The following is a 22,921-nucleotide window of genomic DNA, read 5'->3' as shown; positions in this document are numbered from 1 at the left end:
AAGCTTCACAGATATCAGCACTGATTACCAAAGGGGGAATTTTGTTGTTGTGGCCACAGTCACGTCGACATTTTAACATGTAATATTCACTTCCATTTCAATCAGTGTCTTGTTTCCACCTATACTTTCATAAGGGTGGTGGCACCTGTTCTGACATTGTAACTGACTTAACCTTGCCTCTGCAGTCCAGCCAAAAATATGTTACTTTGGAGCTTTGGGGAGGGTCGAAAACAAACAAACTAAAAAGTCACACCTCAGCCACCTCCTCCTCTGACAAGTAAAGAACAGTCCCTAACTGGAAAATCACACACTATAACTAAACAGAGAGAGAGAGAGAGGGAGAGACTGTGTGTGTGTGTGTGTGTGTGTGTGTGTGTGTGTGTGTGAGAGAGAGAGAGAGAGAGAGAGAGAGAGAGAGAGAGAGAGAGAGAGAGAGAGAGAGAGAGATGTTGTAGCAGCGGACAGAGGGAGGGACGGAGTGAAGGAGGGGCTCCAGGCTTGTCACCCAGCGGGCGGAGCGGCAGCTATCGGAGGCAAAAACGGAAACCCCACCGTTCACTGCTCTGTAATCGGTGATTGTGAAAAAATGTCCACTATTCAAACGCTGAGAGCTTTTATTAACCAGCGCCTTATTGTGGCGGTAGAAGACATCTTCGGGTTGCTAGAAAAAACCATCTCAAACTACGAAGAACAGATCGAGCGCCAGCGCAGACTGTTGGAGGATGTTGTCAAACCTGACATCCACACAAACAAAGCAGGTCCGTAGTTCCTTCAGCCGAATTCACTGCTTTCATGCAGTGACAGCTGTAACATTTTAACTTAGCTTTACACAGTCCTAGCTTTAAAATGGCTAACAGAATAATGTGAATAACGCGACAGAGTGTAGCATGTGAGGCTGTTAGCCTCCCGCAGCTGCGTTGAATTATAAGTTACCAGTTCGGAAGTTAATGATTTAGTCCTTCAGAATAAAAGCTCAAAGTAAGACTTAAAGATGGAGTGACATAGAAGAGCATGGCTCAACGTGCAGAAAAGTACTGAATCATATTAAGTTAATTTGGTAGTACCAAAAGAGTAACAGAATTGTTGATCCAAGTCTTAGTCTTGTATAATGGTAAACAGAATATCTTTAAATTTTGACAAAGACATTTGAAGACGTTGACATCCGCACAAAGGGACTGTTCTTTACTTATCAAAGGAGGGGCTGGCTGAGGAGTGACTTCCTTGTTTGTTTGTTTTTTAAATTTTTTTGTTTTTGTTTTCAATTTTATTTTGACTTTCCCCAAAGGTACAAATATTTTTTCCTTGAGCCTACCTGAATAATGCATGGCCCAGCATCCACCATAAAATAATTATTAGAAATTTATGGTGGATGCTGGGCCATAGGGCCCTGGATTTCATCTTCAACTTTTAACTTTTAAACATCAAAGGGTACGTTTTAAATTAGTTATTAGAAATTTAAAACTTACCCTTTGATGTTTAAAAATGTAAAAGTTGAAGATGAAATCCAGGGCCCTATTCCAGAAAACGGGCTCAACAAACTCTGAGCCTAATCCTGATCTCCAAGTTGATTGAGCCCGAGCCCCTATTTTAGAAAGCAGGATAAGTGAAATCGCTAGTATGGTAAGCCTTGAAGCCAGTGTAGCGTAACCCTGAGTCAGTTATTTAACATACTCCGTGATGCAAACCTGCTGGCTCGAAATGTAGTTCACCATTCACAAAAATGTAATATTGGTTAGGCTTTGATTGCATCAAAATAGGGCTGAGCGATAAATCGATTTTATCGATTAATTCGAATTTGTAGTTTAGGTCGATTTGTTTTAATGAAAATCAGGTTTCTCTTTAACATCCGCCACTGATGCTCCAGTGTTGCCAACTTAGCTACTTTGTCGCTATATTTAGCGACTTCTCAGACCCCTCTAGTGACTCTTTTTCAAAAAAGCGACTAGCGACAAATCTAGCGACTTTTTCTGATGTTATTGGAGCTGTTAACCCCTCCATGTCTAGACTGCAAGTGAATCGCGCATGCGCAGAGCGACCAGTGGCTGAGCCTGACCTGGCTTACAGTCAGGGCGGGATGTAAATGTAAAATTTTCTTTGTCTAATATAAATCACTGAAAGAAGATTCATTTGTAGTTCTAAACATATTCAGGGTGTTTTTTACTCAGTTTTTGTCTTTCCCACGAAGTTATTCCTCTCTCCTACAGCAGCCATTACAATTACATGCATATGGACAATTATGCAAATTAGGTGATGATGTCATTTAGCGACTTTTAGCGACTTTTAGGACAGCCAATAGCTACTTTACTTACTGAGGCGTTGGTAACAGTGCGACGCTCCCTGCTGGGCTCCCGTAGTTCAGAGTGGGCTCACCCCTCCCCCCCGTGCTTGATACAGAAACAACATGGCAGCGAGCGGGAAAGAACTCATTCCCAAGAAAGGGACATGACATGCTGCTGTGTTGTGCGTGTGTGCGCGCGTGTGTGCGCATCAGGGCCAAACTCCGCCGTGCGCGATACAGAGACAGAAATGACATGCCGTTGTGTAAATAAGATAAATAACATAAGGCTAAAGGACAAGGTATAGACCTGTTCTATAGGAAAGGTAACCTTAAATGACTTCTGTTGTGATCTATATAGACAATAAAACTTGATCTTCAAGGGGGGGCGGGGGGTCCCCGTTATTACTATCACACGTCAAGTGGAAAATCACTTTTTTCTTTTTCTTTTTTTGTATTTTACGGAAAAATTACAAATAACTATTAGTTGCTCTGGCATCAGATCTAAGATGACTATGTTTTATCTCTGCCTCACTAAACTGATTTACCTCTTGAAATACTTAAGTCTTTCTCATGTTAACTGTTATTAAGGCTAAATATGAAACCTCAACAGTTTTTAGGTTTAATGTTTTGGCTGGTTTCATTCTAGATGTCCGAAAACTGATTGTCAGAGAGGAAGAGCGGCATGAGTGGCGGACCAGTTTGGAGCAGGAGGACCCAATGCCTCTGCACATTAAAGAGGAACAGGAGGAAGTGTGGAGCAGTCAGCAGGGAGAGCAGCTTCAAGGACTGGAGGAAGATGATATCACCAAGTTCCCATTCTTTGCTGTCTCTGTGAAGAGTGAAGATGACGAAGACAATGTTCAGTCCTCACAGCATCATCAAAAACAAAGTGAGGCGAGCAGAGAGGCAGAGCCTCCAGCCTGCAGCTCTGCTCAACAGATGGAAACAACTGACAACAGTCATCAGGTGCTACCTCTATATTGTTGTGAATCAGAGACTGAGGACAGTACTGATGATTGGAAGGAGACAAGAGAGCAGGAGTCAGGTTCAGACACACTGAAAAATGAGAGCGCTTTAAATCACAATAAGCCCCACACCCTCAAAAGGCCATTTGGTTGCACAGTTTGTGATAAAAGATTTGGATGCAAAGGAAATCTGCATGCCCACATGAGAAGCCATACAGGAGAAAAACCTTTCACCTGCACTGTTTGTAACAAAAGCTTCAGTGCAAAGGTCAATTTGAAGACTCATATGAGAAGTCATACAGGAGAGAAACCATTCAGCTGCTCAATGTGTAACAAAAGTTTTAGTCAGAAGAAGACATTGGTTATACACTTGAGAAGTCATACAGGGGAGAAACCATTCAGTTGCTCATTCTGTGGGAAACATTTTAGTGAAAAAGGAACATTGAAGAGACACATCAGAGTTCATACAGGAGAGAAACCATACAGCTGCAGTGTTTGTGGGCGGAACTTTAGTTTGCTGTCACATGTGAAAAGCCATAAGTGTGCTGGTGCCAGCAGTAACAGGTGAATGTGCCTGAAAAACTGCTGCATTCAAGTCACAAATGGCATTGCGCTTAAAAAAAATAAAATAAAATAAAATAAAACCAAGAGGCTAAGTATGTGTGTAGAGTTTCTATTAAAGAGCAAATAACATTAAAACAGTAAATATTCTATAACCATGTTGCTCTCGTTTGTGCATGTGAAAAGTAAGAAATGTTTTTGTTAAGAAGCCTTGCCTATTATGTCACCTGTGCATACATGGCTAATGGTTGTATGAAATGGGTGTGATTGTTTGATTGAGGGTTTGGCAAAGTCACAAAAATAACTAACCGTAGCCACACTTATTCTGATTCTGACAGGTGTGAGATGGGGTTTTAGATACTGTTGAGTGATTAGACAAGCACCTTGTTTTATGCATTCAGAATGGGTGGGCGATATGGCCCTGAAATAATATCAGGATATTTCAGGGTATTTATGTGATAACGATATTCTTGACAATAGGGCTGGGCGGTATACCGGTTCGTACCGAAAACCGGTATTTATTTTCGTTATGATAGGATTTTTTCATATACCGCAATACCGGTGAATAGCCCAAACAACGTCCGGAATGTGCGCGGCGGGAAAGTGCTTCAGTGGGGACCCATTTCACCGCTGTACACCACAGGCGTGCTTGAGCGGGCGAGAGTGAGAGCATATAGAAATGTTTAGAGGCGAGAATGGCTGCCGGAGAGAGTCCTGAAAGTGAAGCAACTGTACACGATGACCCAGAAGAACTCATACCAAAAAGAGCAGTGTTTCCCCTATATGCAACTAGCAGCGGCGCACCGCTGTTTACAATTCTCCTCTGCCCTCTGTATCGCGCACGGCGGAGTTTCGACCCGATGCGCACACACCCACACACACACACACACACACACACACACAGGTGAGCACACTAGAGCACGGCCCAGGCCGCATTTTCCTGACTGAAGCCGACCCGTCCCGAGTCCGAGACAGTTATAACCGAGCACAGCACTAATGAAGCGGAGCGTATGTTGCGTTCAAGCGTTGTCAGGTAAATAACAAATTCCGGCACTTGAATAGGCCATAGCACAACACAGCAGCATGTCAAGTTGGCCGAACCTGAGCAACATACCGTGAAACCGATATGATTTTTTCTTATAACCATGATATGAACATTTTGTCATACCGCCCAGCCCTACTTGACGATATGACAAATTAACATCTTCTGACAAAATAAAATCTACTACAAATTACACATTTAAACGTTCCCAAATACAAAAGAATGTACCCTGGTATTTATATAAATTAATAGGTGATTTCCTGCTCTTTTGGCAAAATCCTAAAATGACTGAGTTGTTTTTTTCCACCTGGACCTTTATGCTCCTCTTTTTGGAACCACCGCAGAGTCGGTAATAAGTTTGCTTCCAGTCATGCTTGTTGTTGCCATGGGTAACAATATGACATCAATATGTCAACAAGTTGAAATATCGCGAGTACCACCATATGAATTTTTCATATCATTAAAAATTCTACTGGTATTAGCATGAATGAGATGATATGACACACCAAAAGTGTTTAATTACAAAAAAAAAACAAAGTTTATCAGCTTAAACATTAGATATCTTTTCTCTGTATTCTACAGTGAAAAGGAGCTTGATTTGATGGATCCACTGAAGGTTAGTTTTCTTTTTTATACACAAATGAGCTTTATTCTATTGTAGTGCTCTCAGCTTTGAAACAGAAGATGTACCCATAATCTCAGAACATTCCCCTGGGTGCTGTCAGTGTCAACTACAACATACTGTATTTCACCATTCAGTGTATATGGAGCAGCTCTATACTTTATACCCTAGGACAAGGGTCAGCAACCTTTACTATGAAAAGAGACATTTTTGGCCAAATAACTAAAAAAAAAATCTGTCCAGAGCTGCAAAACCTATTTGAACCTCATAATAAAGGTAACACAGCTTTTTAGGTCGAATTTATCCTATCAACATTTCTACCAGATATAATGAGCATTCATTAATATTTTTAGCGCAAGGTAGCTATTCTGCAGTGGACTATTTTTAATTATTTGGTACCTAAACTTTGCAGTGTTGCCAGTGAAAGCAAACAGATTTGGCCACACACTATTGCATTCTAGGGTTGCAGCAATATACCAGTTTCAAGGAATACCGTAATATTAAAATTGATGATTATCGCAACATGTGCATTGTTTATCTACAATATTGCAAACAGTGCAACTTTATTTTAGTTATTTTCAAAAGGGAGACTTTTTATACTTACTTCCATTGAAAATAGTTTTAAGTTTCAATTACAGGAATTAAACAATTATTTAACCAAAAGTAACCCTTCCATTGGATTCCTTTAAAGGTCATTCTGACTGATAATAATAATTCTATAATGCCATGATACTGTGAAACCACGATATTTTCTAAGGCGGTTATCGTACTCTGAAAATCTCATACCATTGCAGCCCTATTTAATCCTCTATTTTCCCGTGAGACTTTTGCCTTTTTAGATTTGGAATCCACCACTAGCCTAGCCAGGGAGACTCAATACTACTGTAGCCATTGCTAGTTATGGTATTAGATAAAAAAGGTGCCAGGCCACAGACGTATAACGAACATTTTAGATGATGAAATGTTCCATAAAACAATTTTCTTAAAAGTCTAGGCTGCGGTTTACAGTTGTAGAATATTTAACCCCACAATGAAAATTAAAATCTAAGGGAAAAAAAACTGATTCTTTTCCATATAATTTTGTGTCAAAGCTACTGGGAGCTACTGGAAAGGGGCTAAAGAGTCATATGCAGCTCTGGAGCCTTCCTATGACATCACAGATTTGAGTTTTAGCACGATTTCTTGGATTTGGGAGAGAGCTGTTGATACTTAGTAATATTTTTGGACTGTCTGAAACCATCAGAGTACCATGTATGAATTTTGAAATGGACGCAGCCCCCCTTTAAACAAATAGGGGTTGTGTTGTAGCCCCAGTATGTCTTAAAATAACCTCAGTGTACAGTGTATTGTTATTAAATTAAATTAAAAAAAAAATCCCGCACAGAAGAAGTATTTTGAAACATAATCTGTCCACCTGTGCAGCCGGATTTCCACTGGATGCGTGTCCGTTGCGGAACGGCAGCGCTGGTTATCCGCTGCGTGCTCCGCCGTCCGTCAATACCCACCGGCTGCGTTTGCTGTGCGGTGCGGTGCAGCTCTGCCGAAAGACATCTCGGTGCACTGCCATGATTAATATCTCCTCGTCCATGGTGTTCACGGGGTGAAATGACGTCTGAAAACCTCTGACCTGTTGACTTCAGGCCTGCCTATGCCCATTATGTAGTTTTTAAGGTGTAGTGCAGGGAAATATGATCCGCGGTGAACACTATGTATTTTATTTTGAAAATTAACCGGATGTTTTATTGTGTTTCTGTGCACGAGTTCCTGCCCCGCACGATCTGCTCTGTGCTGAATTGTTGCGTTGTGCTCCGGCGTCCGGCAAAAATAGAAGTCCTGCGTATCTGTTGCGGAGGGCTCCGGAGTGCTGAGACGGAGCCGGAACGCAGCACAGCCGCAGCTGGTGGAAACAAACACATTGACTAGAATGGAATCCTATCGGCTCCGCTGCCGTGCCGGAGCGCAGACGCAACCAACACGCATCTGGTGGAAATTGGCCTTAATGTTTCACTAAGTTAACATTACTGAAGATGAAGATTTATTGTGGAAGATTGGGGCCGGAAGTCGCGCTAGTGTTGCTGCTTGACAAATCACGGAAGGAAGTGGTTTTGTTTTAGCTGCAGACAGAGACAGCGTGTTTGTCTTTAAACATGTCTAAAGTGGAACTGTTGAGATCGTTGGTGTGTGAGCGTCTAACTGCTGCTGCTGAAGAAATATTTGGACTGGTGGAAAGAACCATAGCAGAGTATGAAGAGGAACTTTGTCGGTCAAATCAGGAGAACGAGCGACAGCGGAAACTACTGGACGCTGTTTTAAAACCTCAAGTTCGGGTGCACAGAGCAGGTTAGTCATATTTACACGCTGTTTAGATAACATTGCACCTTCGTTTACTCCAGAGGCATCTGTTCAGATAGAACAACAAAACACGTAGCCAGTGGTTAGAATGTACATAACTGACGATTCAACTTCTCTTCTTAGTTACATTAACGATACATTGGTAGCCACTGTAACTGCAGGCATTGTAGCCAAACCGCATATTCAGGTTTGACGTGTTGATCCCACTGAGCTCACGTGTGTGTACTGTACTGGGTGTACTGCGAAACTGAATTGCCTTGCCTAAAGGATAAATAAAGTTGCCCATGAAGTCTGTCAGCAGTGCTGGACTGAGGACACTTGGCGCCCTGGGCAAGCTTACCCTTCCCCAAGCACCCCCCACCGTGGGGCCCAAGGTGGATGATTATTGCCCCTTTTACACTGCCTGTTCAAAGTAGGAATATCACGCCATTATCCCACCTCATCCTTCCGTATAAACGGTATGTTAGCAAACTGTGGGGACAGTTGCCTTTCCTCTGAGCAGGGAACAGAGGTAGTAACAGCACCAGAGCAGCTAATCCAAGAACAAGAACAGCGGCTGAAAACGTCCTTAACTGGGGAAAAATCGAGGTCCAGGAGCTCCTTACTCTCTGAGCAGAGGAAGAGATCAGCTGTCATATAAAAGGGATGGTAAATGGTCGTTATTGTCATGTTAATGCAATTGTTCTTGTTAATAAAGCAATGTCAACACATATGTTATATGTCACACTAGAGGCTGACGCTGTTGTGTTACATGTCACGCCCGTCGCACTTCCTTTGTGTCTGTGATGGCAGCATGCTGTCTAAAATCACACACTTGAGTGGAATGATGCCACCATTGTTTGGTTCTGTGTAAAAATGCAAAGGAGGCATAAAGCGGAGACTTCACAGCAGCTCTGTAGCACCATCTCTGTGTAAAAAGGGCTGATGTGTCCTTTGGGACGGTCTGCCACTGTCTGTTAGAAGTACCTGCTCCTCCACTTCATGTGATTTTCCTTCTTTTGGCTGATTTACCAGTGAGCCATGTTAAGACTACACACTGATCACTTGTCCATCAAACACATGTAAACTGGGGCGTCGGTGGCTTAGTGGATAGAGCAGGCATCCCATGTACAAGGTTGTTGTTGCAGCAGCCCGTGTTCGACTCCAGCCTGTGGCCCTTTGCTGCATGTCCCTCCCTCTCTCTCCCCCCCTTCACACCTAACTATCCTATCAATTAAAGGCAAAAAATGCCCTAAAAAAAAGAACACATGTAAATTATTTCCCTTTGCTTGTGCATTTCCTTCATTGTTAAGCTAATATTTTCTCTGACGTGCATAACTGTCAACAGGCAGTAAGCTGGCTGACCTCACTGAGTGTTTCAGCTGAATCTAACAGCTGCTCTGCATTCCTCTGAAAGACCTTGGTGAGGAGTTGTTTCTTCTCATTTCGTTTCTTCAGTTTATTTCCCAATTTCCAGACATTTTGGGCCACTGTTCACTGTTGTTATGAGTTAGCTGCTAACTCTCCCGCAGAGGGTCGCACACATATTGCATTGTCAAAATGTCACACCAGTGCTGCTCATGATCTCATCCTGCCAAGTGGCAGCTTAAAGGTAACAACTCTGTCCTGTTAAAGTCCCGTTTCTACACAACACTTTGGGTATATTACCTTTGGAAGCAAAAGTAACCCTTCAGACATGGTACCCAGACCCTAGATCCGTTCAGGGTTCCCACCACAAACAGTGCTCTTAAATGTAGGCAGGGTTGTTGTCACTCACTGCTCTGTCCACCACTCGCTGTATTTCCTCATTACCGGTGACACAGATGGAAGTCTGCATCTCATTTATCGTCCACAGCACAGGGCTGCACACTGACATTTTCAGAACAAAACAGGACAGGCTGCAATGAGAGTTTCTCTCCATGGGATATTTGTGCATTTATGTTTGTGCATTTTAGTGCATTTAGTCCTTCTCAGACAAGCACTGGGGTTTAGTGTTGCTGGAGCCCACAGGAACGACACTCTACGATGCTTTTTTTTTCTCAAAGTGAGGATTAGAATATATGCAGTTCACATAATCCAGTCGAAATTAATATATATTTTAAACACCGAAAGATCCACTCATTACTAAAGTGTATGTCATCCAAGAGAGAAACACTGCTTCGGTACTGTTACTATCTCAAATGCCAGCTTAAAGGCAAAGCAGCTCTTTCCCCCCATTCCATGATCATACCGATTATACATAACAGTGAGGCAGCATATCAGCGATATTCCCACATTCAACGGGCAGTGTAAAAGGGGCCTCTCTCTCTCTCTCTCTCTGTCTCTCTCTCTCTCTCAATAATATGATCAAGTTAAGGCAACTACACCCACATGGTTAAGGTTAGAGGGTGATTGTGATAATAGTAAATATACTGTAAACACAAATTTTCAGTCTGAGATAACATCATAACACCATTGCTACATTCTGCTATGTTGCACATATAATCACGTTTTTTCCCCAGAAGTCTCTGTATTCATTTGTCTGTTATTCTAGTTGTATCTGCAGACGTTCAGCAGGACCCAGAGTCACCACACATTAAAGAAGATCAGACGCAACTCTGCAGCAGATGGGAGGGAGAGCAGCGTCATGGACCTGTCCCTGTGAAGAGTAAAGATAATGAAGAAGAAGCTCAATCCTCACAGCTTCATCAAAGAGAAATTGATGAGAACGGAGAAGAGGCAGAGGTTTCAGCCTGTAGCTCAGCTCAACAGATGGAAACAGAGAGTGATGGGGAGAACTTTGGAGGACCAGAAGCAACCAGGAGCTTAGATCCAGATGGTTCTTTACAACCAGCTAATGATGATGAGACTCCAGACTCTTCCAAACAAACCGACACTGTGAAATTAAAGGAGGCCCAGACAGGTGTATCTGTCAATCAACAAGCTGTAAATGTCAGGACTTATGACTGTTTTGAGCCTGAGGCTGAAAACAGGGCTGATGACTTGAAGAAAACAAGGAAACTTCAGTCAGAATTTAAAAAACTGACAAACAAGGGCATTCCTGCAGGGGGTAGAGAATGTAACACTGGCAAGAAGTCTATCAGCTGCTCTGAGTGTGGTAAAACATTTGAACCGAAGACCTGCGGTCCTCCAGGAGTGAAACCATTTGTTTGCTCAGTTTGTGTCCAAAGATCCACACAGAGTGCACATTTCATCACACAGAAGAGAACTCATTCAAGAGAAAAAACCTTTAAATGTTCGGTCTGTAACAAACAATTTAGCTATAAGTGTGATGCTGTGAGACATATCAGGATTCACACAGGAGAGAAACCCTTTAGCTGCTCAGTCTGTGATAAAAGATTCACACAGAGCACAGGTTTGGACACACACATGAGAATCCACACAGGAGAGAAGCCATTCAGCTGCTCACTCTGTCCCAAACGTTTCACCCGGAGTGGTATCCTGGCCAGACACATGAGAGTTCATACAGGAGAAAAACCATACTGCTGCTCAGTGTGTAATACAAGTTTTAGTCTGAGTCAGTCCTTGTTAAAACACATGAGGATCCATACAGGAGAGAAACCATTCAGCTGCTCAGTTTGTGATAAAACATTTACACAAAAAGGACATCTGACACAACACATGACAATCCACACAGGGGAGAAATCATTCAGTTGCTGTGTTTGTGGTAGAAAATTCACCAGACAGTCGCGTGTGAAAAATCACAAATGTGTCACAAAGAGCTGCAGCAGTAAATGAGACTGCGACTGGCCTACTGTCCGCCCAAAATGGGTTTAGTCATTGACAGGGCTCGGTACTCAATATCTTTAAGGTATCACCTGAAATAACCCGGTACCAAATAGTATGAAAACATCTCCTTTACGCCCTGGAAGTCACGACATCCCGCCTCCTCGCCAGATCTGCAGACTTTCAATTCAATTCAATTCAATTTTATTTATAAAGCCCAATATCACAAATCACAATTTGCCTCACAGGGCTTTACAGCATACGACATCCCTCTGTCCTTAAGACCCTCACAGCGGATAAGGAAAAACTCCCCAAAAAAACCCTTTAACGGGGAAAAAAAACGGTAGAAACCTCAGGAAGAGCAACTGAGGAGGGATCCCTCTTCCAGGACGGACAGACGTGCAATAGATGTCGTACAGAACAGATCAGCATAATAAATTAACAGTAATCCGTATGACACAATGAGACAGAGAGAGAGAGAGAGAGAGAGAGAGAGAGAGAGAGAGAGAGAGAGATGCAGGTAATGACAGTAGCTTACAACAACATTAATGAAAGTAATAATATTATAGTTATAGTTCTGGCTACTGTGGTACAATATGTTGAAAGTATATATTAATATCTGACAGTATACTTGTGTGACAATAGTCATATGTGTGTAATAACAGTAGAAGTATGACTAATGACTAATGATGGCAGCAGCAGCAGGAGGCATCTGGCAGGACCACGGCAGCAGCACAACCACACACGTCACGCTGTCCAGGCACCGCTGCGATATGAGTTAATCTGAGAGACAGTGGAGCACAAAGGCTCCGGAGAAGAAGCCGAGTTAGTGACATCCAGAATGGCCGAGTTAGCAAGATGCAGTAATAGGATACGAGAGAGAGAGAGAGAGAGAGAGAGGGAGCCCGGTGTATTATAGGGGGTCCTCCGGCAGACTAGGCCTAAGTCAGCCTAACTAGGGGCTGGTATAGGGCAAGCCTGAGCTTTGTGTTGTAGCGCTCGTTAGAGCCTCTATCCCTCCGGCGAATGGTCAGTTTAATGTCTGCCTGGTAGACACGTGCTACACAGCTGCAGCTAATATCTAACACCATGCAAACTGTTGAGTAATAATGTTAGCCATGTGATGCTAGCCCTGTGTGTACAGCTAGGCGGACTTTAATAACTTTCCCTTGCACGGAGCTCACCCTGAGTTTAGCATAGATGTGCTGTATGTGGGAGCTAGATCAAATGAATGACACGTAATTGGTATGTTAAAATTTCAACAGAAGTAGCCTAATAGTCACACTGGTTCAAATAAACAATTTTCCCAGTTTGTTGAGCAAGAGTTTTGTGTTAAAGGAATCAAAGGCCTGTCCCATACAGACACCTGTCCCAAATATACACTGGTTGAGTTCAGTGATCAAAGCAAAAAATAGCCCGGGCTATTAATTGAAGTTTTATGGGAAACTACACGCCACTCTGTTCACATTAATGGGTATCACATGATGTACTCTACTGATATTGATATTACTTTAAAGGTACTGGTATTAGTACTGATAATATAGCCAGTCATAGTGGTTGAGGTAGAAACAACGTGAATGTATTTGAAATATGTACATACACACTGTTTCTGCTACCAGGGCAAAGGGCAGGAAAGTAGCCTAGTAAATGATTGATGGGGTCTATCTGACTGAAATGTGGCATTTATGATAACAGGAGCTGATTATCAGTGTGTGGATTATTTTTCCAATAAAATAGAATCTTTTTTCTTAATTGTCATCTCAGAGGTGTCTCATTATTGTGTATACATACGTATGTACGTCCATCTCATCTTTGTGAATGTGGTATCTCAAGAACGCCTCAAGTTAATTTCTTCAAATTTGGCAAAAATGTCCACTTGGGCTCAGTGATAAACTGATTAGATTTTGGTGGTCAAAGGTCAAACATCAAGGTTACTTTGACCTTGTCTGTCTCATTCTTGTGAATGTGATATCTCAAAAACACCTTGAGGGAATTTCTATAAATTTGGCACAAACAATCACTTGGACTCAATAATGAACTGTTTAGAATTTTGTTGTCAAAGGTCAAGGTGAATGTGACCTCAAAAAATATGATTTTGGTCATAACTCAAGAATACATACTAATTATGACAAAGCTGGACAAAAATGTCTAATAGTATATAATGATATGACATTTTATATCTAAAAGGTCAAAGGTCAACTTCACTGTGACATCATAATGTTCTGCAAAAATACTTTTCTGACCATTATTCAATGTCATATCTCAGGAACAGAAGGGGAGATACTTGGTCAGATGCTGATTTGGTGACACTAATTTTGGGTGTCCACCTTGAAACTGTTGATAAAGAGCTTATGTGCCATTGGGGGGAAGATGTGTTTGATGCATTCATGTTTTCACAGTCTTGGAGTTAAACTCTAAGAGAAACTTGACTGGTATGCAGAGGCATACAACCATGCGGCGTTAATTCTAATTTTATTAAAAAAAACATTTTTTAAATTAGATCATACAAGAACTTAATAAAACCATTAACTAGTTTTGTAGGTGGGAAAGGATGATACCACAGCAGTGATAGTGAGATTGATCTGTTTTTGTCCTTAACAAGATAGTCCTAGCCAATCCTTACTATCTTTGACACCAAATCAAGTGGGCCACTTCAAAAAATGACTGAACCCAAATGAAAGGAGGCTGGAGCACTCGATAAAATTGCAGAGCTTTTAATAAGGTGCAAACAAACTGACGTTTCGACACTACTGCGTCTCCTTCAGAGTCAAACAGGTATTGATAGAACAATGGCAGTTAAATACACACATCCTGAAACCAAACGGTCTCTCATTGGAAAATGAGGATGAGGGGAAATTAACCAATCTTGTTGAGGCACTTATCAGACAGAGGGTGTAAAGAATCAGCAATCCAAAACAGAAAACACACCCAAAAAGAATAATGAAAAAAATAATAAAAATAAACATTGGATAAGCCTACGGTGGGGTATCTCCTTTATCCAATATCTCTGCCAATATCTCTGTTTGAACGATGCTGTGCTTTAGCCAATCACAATTGAGGGGTCGGGCCGAGACGTGCAGGTGTCCCCAGGAAATGTGTACCTACAGAAACAGCAAGCTCCGCGTCCATGGTGACCGCTCCAACCAAAACGCCATCTCGTCAACGTGAAAAAAATATTTTTTCCAGCGGATGTCTGAGTTACAACATGATTGAGCTAACTGGTGTAGTTTCATGTCGTATCCGACAACGGGAGGCTTTTAACAGATGATGTCCTAATGTTGGCTTTGCTGCTGCTGTTAGCTGTCCCTGTCAGCTGCAGCCACTGATGCTTTCTAGACATCGTGATTTCCCAAAACTGAATAAATACCACACATAGCAACACAAAACTGCTTTGCTAGCTCAATCATGTTGTAACTAAGATATCTACTGGAAAAAATATTTTTTTCACGGACCGTTTATTGAGGTACTGAGTTACTACAGACACCGCTAACAGCTAACAGTTAGCCCAGCTAATCTACGATAACCATGTTATTAATTACAAAACGTGCACACAGAAATAGTAATGTTTGTTCAGTCATTGTGTTTATAGACTTTACAAACATCACATTAGTCTAAACGGTGATATAGTGACTTGAAAAATGTGAGATATATATATATATATGTATATATATATATATATATATATATATATATATATATATATATACATAGCTAAACTCTGCTGGTTTTCTACCTGGAAGTATTTGTAAACAACAAGGTGATTCCCTGGGGGCACCACTGGAAGTGAAGGGGTTGAGCGATCCCCGAGGCCCCTGCACTTCCGTTAGTCAAAAAACTACGGGCATTGCCTCCAGAGGTAAAGGGAAAAAAAATCCTTTTTTTTTTTTTTTTTTTTTTTTTATTACCGATGGATTTCCAGATTGGCTTTAACATAATGGCGTGCTATCGCATAATCCATGTTATGATTGCGAAGAGCAGCCTTATGTTTAGCTATCCTGGCTTTGAGAGGGCGTTTGGTCTATCCCACATAAACCTTCCGGCATGGACATTTCAGAATGTAAATAACATGGGTAGTGCTGCAGTTGATAAATGAATTAATTGTGTACTTTTTCCCCATATGCAGATGACAGAAATATTTAGAGTCAGTTGAGTTTGAACAGTGGGTACAGTGACCACATCTATAAAAACCTAGAGGTGGGGAGGGCAACCACGTAGTCCTGGGAGAGGGGACACTCAAGACCGTATGGACCAGTCTGTCTCTTAATGAGCGCACTCTTCTGAAAGAGACAAGAGGGGGTTCAGCACAGATCTGTTTGAGGGCAGGGTTGCTTTGTAAGACTAACTATCTTTGTTTCAATCCTTTTTATACCCCCAAAGTTAGGAATATCTGGCATTAAATGGAAGATAATACAGACACATATCTGGGACGCTGAGACCCCTCTATCTCTCTGCAAAGATAACGCTTGGTTTCTTTGTAACCTTGGTTCTCTGAGTACTGAGCGGCCTTGAGCCTGGGGAGATAACCTCCTCATTCAGAGAACCAAGGTTACAAAGTAACCAAACGTTCTCTATCGTATTGAGATTATCTCCCCACCCAGCTGTTATATCATAACTATGGAAACCCTTTAAGGCACACCGCAAGGAGACAGAGCAGATGCAGGTACACAAGCCCTCCCCTGGTATTCGAATGAGATGTCCCCGCCACCAGGTGCATTAACAACAGAAAATACCCAATAGGTGTGTATATACGGAAAAAAACAATGAACTTTGGTTCACCCCGTTAAAGGGTTTTTTTGGGGGGGGGGAGTTTTTCCTTATCCGCTGTGAGGGTGCAAAGGACAGAGGGATGTTGTATGCTGTAAAGCTCTGTGAGGCACATTGTGATTTGTGATATTGGGCTTTATAAATAAAATTGATTGATTGATTGATTGATTGATTGCTTGAACTTTGTACAACATGTTGCACATTCAACGGATGCCCAGGTGCCAGACGCAACCATAAGCACGACCAACCCCGCCAGATGCAGGGATTGGGTGCAGAAAGACTTCCAGGTCACTAAGAGTAGTATACAACATCACCCTGGCTGGGTGGCCAGTTCGGGGCCACCAGGATCAGCTACACCTCCTCATTCCAAACTCTCTGCAGCAGATACGGAAGGAGAGTGAACAGGGGAGAAGCATACAGCAGGCGTTGAGGTTTGGGTAGCCCAGGCTTCCTTGCCTGTTGACATATGCTGCTGTCACTGTGCTGTTGGTTCTTACTAGCACGTGATGGCCTTGCAGACTCAGGAGAAAATGCTGGAGGGCCATGTGAATGGCTCTCAGTTTTAGAGCATTGATATGCTGGCCCTTCCAGTGGGCGCTCCAGACCCCACTGGTGCCCCTGCCCTCATGAAGTGCACCCCAAGCCCTCCAGGCACGCATCTGTAGAGAGCACCTGGCAAAGCAGTACTGGACCAAGTATACTCCCCCTCGAGATGTTCGCTCTTCCTACCACCACCTGAGGTCCGCACAAAGCTGCACTGATGCTTGCAGTTGTTTCTGCAGACAGAGCCCCAGGCTGAAGAGATGCCTTTGGACTGGACGCATGTGTAGAAGAGCCAATGGCACCACTTGTACCAAGGCTGCCATAAGACCTGAGAGGCAGAACCACAGCTACCACGTGACCCAAGTTCGGGGAAGACACCGAACTTGAAGGTTTTTCCCATGAAGGCACACCTGAGAAACCTCCTGTGCCCCTCCCAGAATGGAATTTAAAAATAGGCATCCTTGAGGTCGATGGTCGCAAACAAGTCACCTACCTGGACAGTTTGCTTGACCCTAGACAAGGTCAACACTCTGCAACTCAGGGGCATGAAGAACTAATTCAGCCCCATGAGGTCTAAGACAGGCCTGAGTGTCCCATCCCACTTCAGACCAAGTAAATAGCGGGAATAAGATCCTGCCCTCAGATCTTCTTCCTATACTTACCTGATAGTTGACTTCGCCATGAGAGTGGAGATCTCCCTGTGCTGGTGGTCTGCAATAATGGAAAACACAGCCACCCTCGTCAGAGGAGGAGTGCTCCAGACCCGTAAACAACACCCCTTGGTCATTGTTAAAACAATGCAGAGGTCTTTCTCCAGAGCCTCCCATGTCTGAAGACTGAAACCATGTCTAACAAGTGTATAAAACAGGTCAGGGCCCTGTTTCAGAAAGCAGGTTTAGTGAAAACTCTGACTTTGTTAAAATGAGATGAGAGAAACTCAGAGTTTTCCATTTCAGAGAGGTAACTTAAACTCTGAGTCAGTTACTGTGTTAACTGACACTGTGAACCCAACCTGCTCACTGGCAGGTTTTCTCCAACAAACCCTGAGACTGTCTCTTTCTCCTCCCTCTGACAGATCTAGACACGCTGTTTCATTTCCTTACTGATTCAGTTTGTATCGAACCGCATTAATTAGTGAAGGTTTACTGTTTGTCAGAATCTAAATCCTGGTTAGATATTAGTTTGTTACTCAGGACTATCACAAAGTATCACCTCTATTCTCTATACACAGATATCTGCATATGTATCGTCGTCAGACGATAGATGACAGGTTCAAAGACTGAGTCACCCCCAGCTCAGAATCAAACCTTCACATGTCCATCTTTCTGCGAGTGGAAGTTCTTTTTCTTTTTTACAGATGACACTGTGACTCTTTTCACAAGACAGATGTCAGTTTGTTCGATCTGACTGTTACACTATAATGTTTAATGTACATAATGTGTAATTTTAGTATTAATTGTAAAAGTCAGTATAAATGAATAAATCTGTCTCTCATGATGTCATTGTTCACACAAATGGAACATAATATATAGAACATGATATATCTATAATATTAAAGATTGTTACTGTTTCTAAGTGAGTAGGATCGTAATGCAGCTGCCGAATGAAGGTGAATTTTTAAAAAATTTTTTCACATTTTCCATCATCAGTTGTTGTCTCCAGATTAAAGCTGGACAAATATATTTAAATTGTAATGTTGACTATGGCCTAAATGATGAATTAATGGACAAATCTAAATAAAATTTTATTTAAACTAATTGACATTTTTCCCCACTTTGACTCACAGCTCTTTTTTTCTTTTAAGATAAAGGTGCATTATTATTGGCCAGTTGCCATGGTGAATCATTGTATTACAGCTCCAGTGATGAAGGCTCTTTTTCATTCAACACGCACAAGCTTAACTCAGAGTGAACATACTTAGAGTTGATTGAACTGACTCTGATCAACTGTTTTCTATCTCAGGGTTCACCAACTCAGAGTTCAGGGTTAGACTCAGCGTTTGTTAACATGCTCTCTGAAACAGGCCCCAGGTCACTCTATTCGGTCAAATCCTGTCTGTTTCAGTTGTCTCAGATCAGTTTTTCTGACACAGGTTAAACATGCATCAGCAGACCTACATCATTTATGCATATCCTGCATGGAGTATGGGTTCCAGTGAACGCACCCCATTTGGTCATGTTCAATTTGACTGAAAGAACAGCTGCTGTAGTTTATCTACCTGATATCACCAAGGACTGTAGCCAACATGACAGCTCCCAAAAAGTGAAACCAGAACATCTTGATAGCCCAGATATTTTGGCTTCATATTTGCACAGTGTAAGGAAGTCTGATAGTTCATTTTAAAGCCAATGTCGGCCGATACTTTGGGGACAAACACGACTCAAATGGAAACTTTGAGTACTGCTGGTTGTTTTGACTTCCTGTCACCATTCTGTGAATTTACATGAGACAGAGACAAAAAGACTTTGAGAACAGGAGACGACACAAAGCAGCTGCTAGAATCAGAGGCAATGAATTCTGAAAAAAAGAACGATAATTGTTCTCCTGAAGACACTCCTAAGTCGTACGAACCGATGATGTGCCTATATTATCGTGCAACCATTATTATTATCTTACTATATAATGACAAAAACTCTGTCTGTGTGTCTGTTCCACGTTTTTCTCCTCACTGACTTGCTCAATTCATGTGAAATTTGGCACAGTGGTAGAGGGTAATGGGAGGATGCGAATGAAGCAATATTACATCAATTGGCCAAAGGGGGCCGCTATAGCAAGCGATTGAATTTGCAAAATTTGAATGGGCATATCTTGTGCCCTTTACGTAGTAGAGACATGAAACTTTGCACAGAGATGCCTCTCCTCATGAGGAACAAATTTGCCTCAAGAACCCATAACTTCCGGTTATATAGATTTTCCACCATTTTGAATTTTTTGAAAAACATTTAAAATTGATCTCTTCCTAGGAAGTTTGACCGATCTGCATGAAACTCTGTGAACATAATCTAGGGACCAATATCTAAAGTTCTCTCTTGGCAAAAGTTGGAAAACTTACTAAAACTGAGCTTCTATAAGGCAATGAATATTGCGGAGGGCGTGGCTCATCACATAAAGGTGTATAACATCTCAAGGGTTTCACCGATCACCACACAACTTTGTAGGCATATGACCACACATAATCTGAGGGGACCCCTCCATTATTGATCCGATCGAACAAAATGGGGGTGCTAAAGAGCTAATTTCTTATCTAGGCCTAACCGCCACATCAATTTTTACTAAACTTGGTAGATATGTAGAACAGGACGTCTCAAGGTGACTGGAGAAATTCAACTCTAATTGGCAACTGGGTGGCGCTATAACAACAGAAAAATGCTTAAAAATGGCTAAAATGCAACCGATCGCTGTGGCTCCCCCTGTGGACCAATGTTTTTGTTTTTCTAATTTTTGGTATGACTAAGTCATGGTATGGTATGCTGTGCATAATCACGCAAACTGTCAGTGTGTCATTCTGTCATTACTTCCCCACTTTTAAGTCAATACAGCATATAAACATCTGCTTTTCAACATGCTACCTCAACTACTAATGTACAGTTTTAGCCCACTAACTATCCCACTATTGGCAATGGTACTACTGTACTTTCAATAAAGCAATCAGACTATCAAATTCACAAAAACTCTGTCTGAATACACTGCTCTTCTTAATGGGTTCACTTGACTATTTAATCTGCAATTTCCTATGACCTGTATCCCAAACACACACCATGTGAAACTGTACATGGGCAACTGTGCACTCAATAGGTATGGACTAGACATAATTATTATTATTATTATTATTATTATTACAGTCAATTGAATGTACGTTTATTCCAGTAAACAGCGGCATTGATACAATATAATTCTGTGAATTCTGAAAGCCACAGCTATATGAACTGTCACATGCTCACTTATTTCTGTATGTGGTCTACTGAATTGCATTTGAAAGGTGACCATGATCATAAAATCAGCAGGTATCAGCATCAGCAACTTACAGTTTTTATATTCAGCAAAGAAGTGGTGTAGTGGAGGGTATACACTGGTATATGGTATATACCCAACTATTTTTTTGCCCTCATACAATATACATGCATCACTGAAATATATCAGAGAGTTTACCCACTGCCCCCTCAGTAACCTACCTATCTACCTGGTAGTACGCCCTTATCAGCTATCACTACACCACTACAGCTAAGAGTTTGAAGAAATCCCTGCTTTAAGAAATCCAGAGCAAATTTTGAAGCAGCTTCAAAACTGCAGGCATCATTTTTGTTGAGTAGTGTGCTGCCCTCTGCTGGTGACATCAGTTACTACAGCTCACCAATTTCAAGGTAAATCCAAAGACACTTAAAGGGATAGTGCACCCAAAAATGAAAATTCAGCCTTCATCTACTCACCCATATGCCTACAGAGGCCCTGGGGAAGTTTTAGAGTCCTCACATCCCTTGCGGAGATCGGCGGGGGGAGCGGCTAGCACACCTAATGGCTGACAACACCCCAAACTAACATCCAAGAACACAAAATTGAAACCACAAAGTATCTCCAACATGCTCATCCGTAGTGATCCAAGTGTGCTGCAGCCCCGACATAAAAAGTTGTTTCGAAAAACGTCATTTGAACTTTTTAGCCTCACTGTAGCCTGTAGCTCTGACTGCTTCTCTGTGATCCGTGCTCACGTGTGCACGCTTGCGCTAGACCAGCGAAAGCATGAGCTTTGCTTACCGGTGTTTACATCACGTGACACGTGCACCGCAGGGGGAGACAGCAGTAACCATAGAGCTAAAAGATAATTTGCACTACGGTCTTTTAGCAAAGGACAGCCCAACATGTCTGAAGACTTTGAAATTGAGGAGGAACAGCATTTCTTTGTTGAGCCGTTATTTGTTTGAGCCTGAGTATACGGACGCGGAACTCAGGCTACTGGACGAAGCGGCCACCACAGCTCATGAGCCTAACCCTCAGCCAGCCGCAGAATACCGGAGTCAAGCACTGGAAACCTGGTGGGTTTCAAAAGCAAAGCAATACCAACAGATGAGGAAAGTCTTTGCTGCTCAGACTGGGAATTGGCGATACCTACACTTGAGAATCTGGACATCAGTACTGACGAGACTGCTGCTCTTCAGAGACCGTGCATCACCGATCACCCTGAGCGCGCACATGTGAACGCGGAGCACAGAGAAGCAGTCAGAGTTACAGGCTACAGTGAGGCTAAAAACAGAGTTCATATGACGTTTTTCCAAACAACTTTTTATGTCGGGGCTTCAGGACACTTGGATCACTACGGATGAGCAGTATGGAGATATTTTGTGGATTCAATTTTGTGTTCTTGGACATTAGTCTGGGGCGCCGTCAGCCATTAGGTGATCTCCGCAAGTGTTGTGAGGACTCTAAAACTTCACCAGGGGCTCCGTCAGCATATGGGTGAGTAGATAATGGCTGAATTTTCATTTTTGGGTGCACTATCCCTTTAAGACTTTTTTTTTAAATTAAATATGAATTTAGTTTGCTTCAGTATTTCTGGAATATTATCAATGAGGCATCTATGAAAAGTACACCAAACACACAACATTATTGGCTCTTTCAGCTAGTTTACCGCAGCCTCTCACTCACATAGATACACATACAGAGATGTTCCAAGCTGATCCATGTATCTTTAAATGAATCAGTGTCGGCTAAAATAAATCTGATCAAATGCAGATCTTTACTCTGTTGTGTTTTGTCCACCTCAGCCTGACAGTATAGCTAGCATTGATCTCCTTTATGGCCCTTACAGAGCAGCATGTCACTGCTTATATAAATGGAAAATTACAGTGCTAATGTGAAAATGATTTGGGTGCACTGATGCAGCTGAGTTCTGACAGCCAGAACTTGTAGTATTGAGATCAGACCAGCACTGAGAGGATCAGGAAGAGCGTCTACCCTTGTAGGATACATCAGCTAAGTGAATTAAAAGTCAGCTCCCTTCTTCTACTGCATGGTCTGCCCCAAAAACTGTACACATTTATTTTTGTCTTTCTTGAGGTAACTAACTAACAGTAACTGTGTTTGGATTCTTTCAC

At 42.1% G+C, this 22,921-nt stretch overlaps 2 protein-coding genes across 2 annotated transcripts; both read left to right on the top strand.

The window, feature by feature from the left end:
* The first annotated feature begins 479 nt into the window (after positions 1-479).
* On the top strand, positions 480-3,891 carry LOC117262635 (uncharacterized). Its single transcript, XM_033635685.2, has 2 exons — positions 480-758; positions 2,925-3,891. The coding sequence occupies exons 1-2, from the start codon at positions 587-589 to the stop codon at positions 3,809-3,811; spliced, it is 1,059 nt and encodes a 352-aa protein (XP_033491576.1). The 5' UTR covers positions 480-586; the 3' UTR covers positions 3,812-3,891.
* A 3,311-nt stretch (positions 3,892-7,202) lies between these two features.
* Positions 7,203-12,000, top strand: LOC117262646 (uncharacterized). The gene is made up of 2 exons (XM_033635702.2): positions 7,203-7,808; positions 10,333-12,000. The coding sequence occupies exons 1-2, from the start codon at positions 7,616-7,618 to the stop codon at positions 11,535-11,537; spliced, it is 1,398 nt and encodes a 465-aa protein (XP_033491593.1). The 5' UTR covers positions 7,203-7,615; the 3' UTR covers positions 11,538-12,000.
* Positions 12,001-22,921: the final 10,921 nt, after the last annotated feature.

The sequence above is a fragment of the Epinephelus lanceolatus genome, chromosome 5 (assembly GCF_041903045.1).
Source record: "Epinephelus lanceolatus isolate andai-2023 chromosome 5, ASM4190304v1, whole genome shotgun sequence".
Classification (NCBI taxonomy): Eukaryota; Metazoa; Chordata; class Actinopteri; order Perciformes; family Serranidae; genus Epinephelus; species Epinephelus lanceolatus.
Note: the sequence above shows the minus strand (reverse complement) of the source record. Positions and strands in the feature narration are given on the sequence as shown.

Excerpts from the sequence above, each read along its gene's own strand:
- LOC117262635 (XM_033635685.2), top strand. The coding sequence starts at position 587 with ATGTCCACTATTCAAACGCTGAGAGCTTTTATTAACCAGCGCCTTATT. Across the intron at positions 759-2,924 it reads CATCCACACAAACAAAGCAG|ATGTCCGAAAACTGATTGTC; the intron begins GTCCGTAGTTCC and ends GTTTCATTCTAG.
- LOC117262646 (XM_033635702.2), top strand. The coding sequence starts at position 7,616 with ATGTCTAAAGTGGAACTGTTGAGATCGTTGGTGTGTGAGCGTCTAACT. Across the intron at positions 7,809-10,332 it reads AGTTCGGGTGCACAGAGCAG|TTGTATCTGCAGACGTTCAG; the intron begins GTTAGTCATATT and ends CTGTTATTCTAG.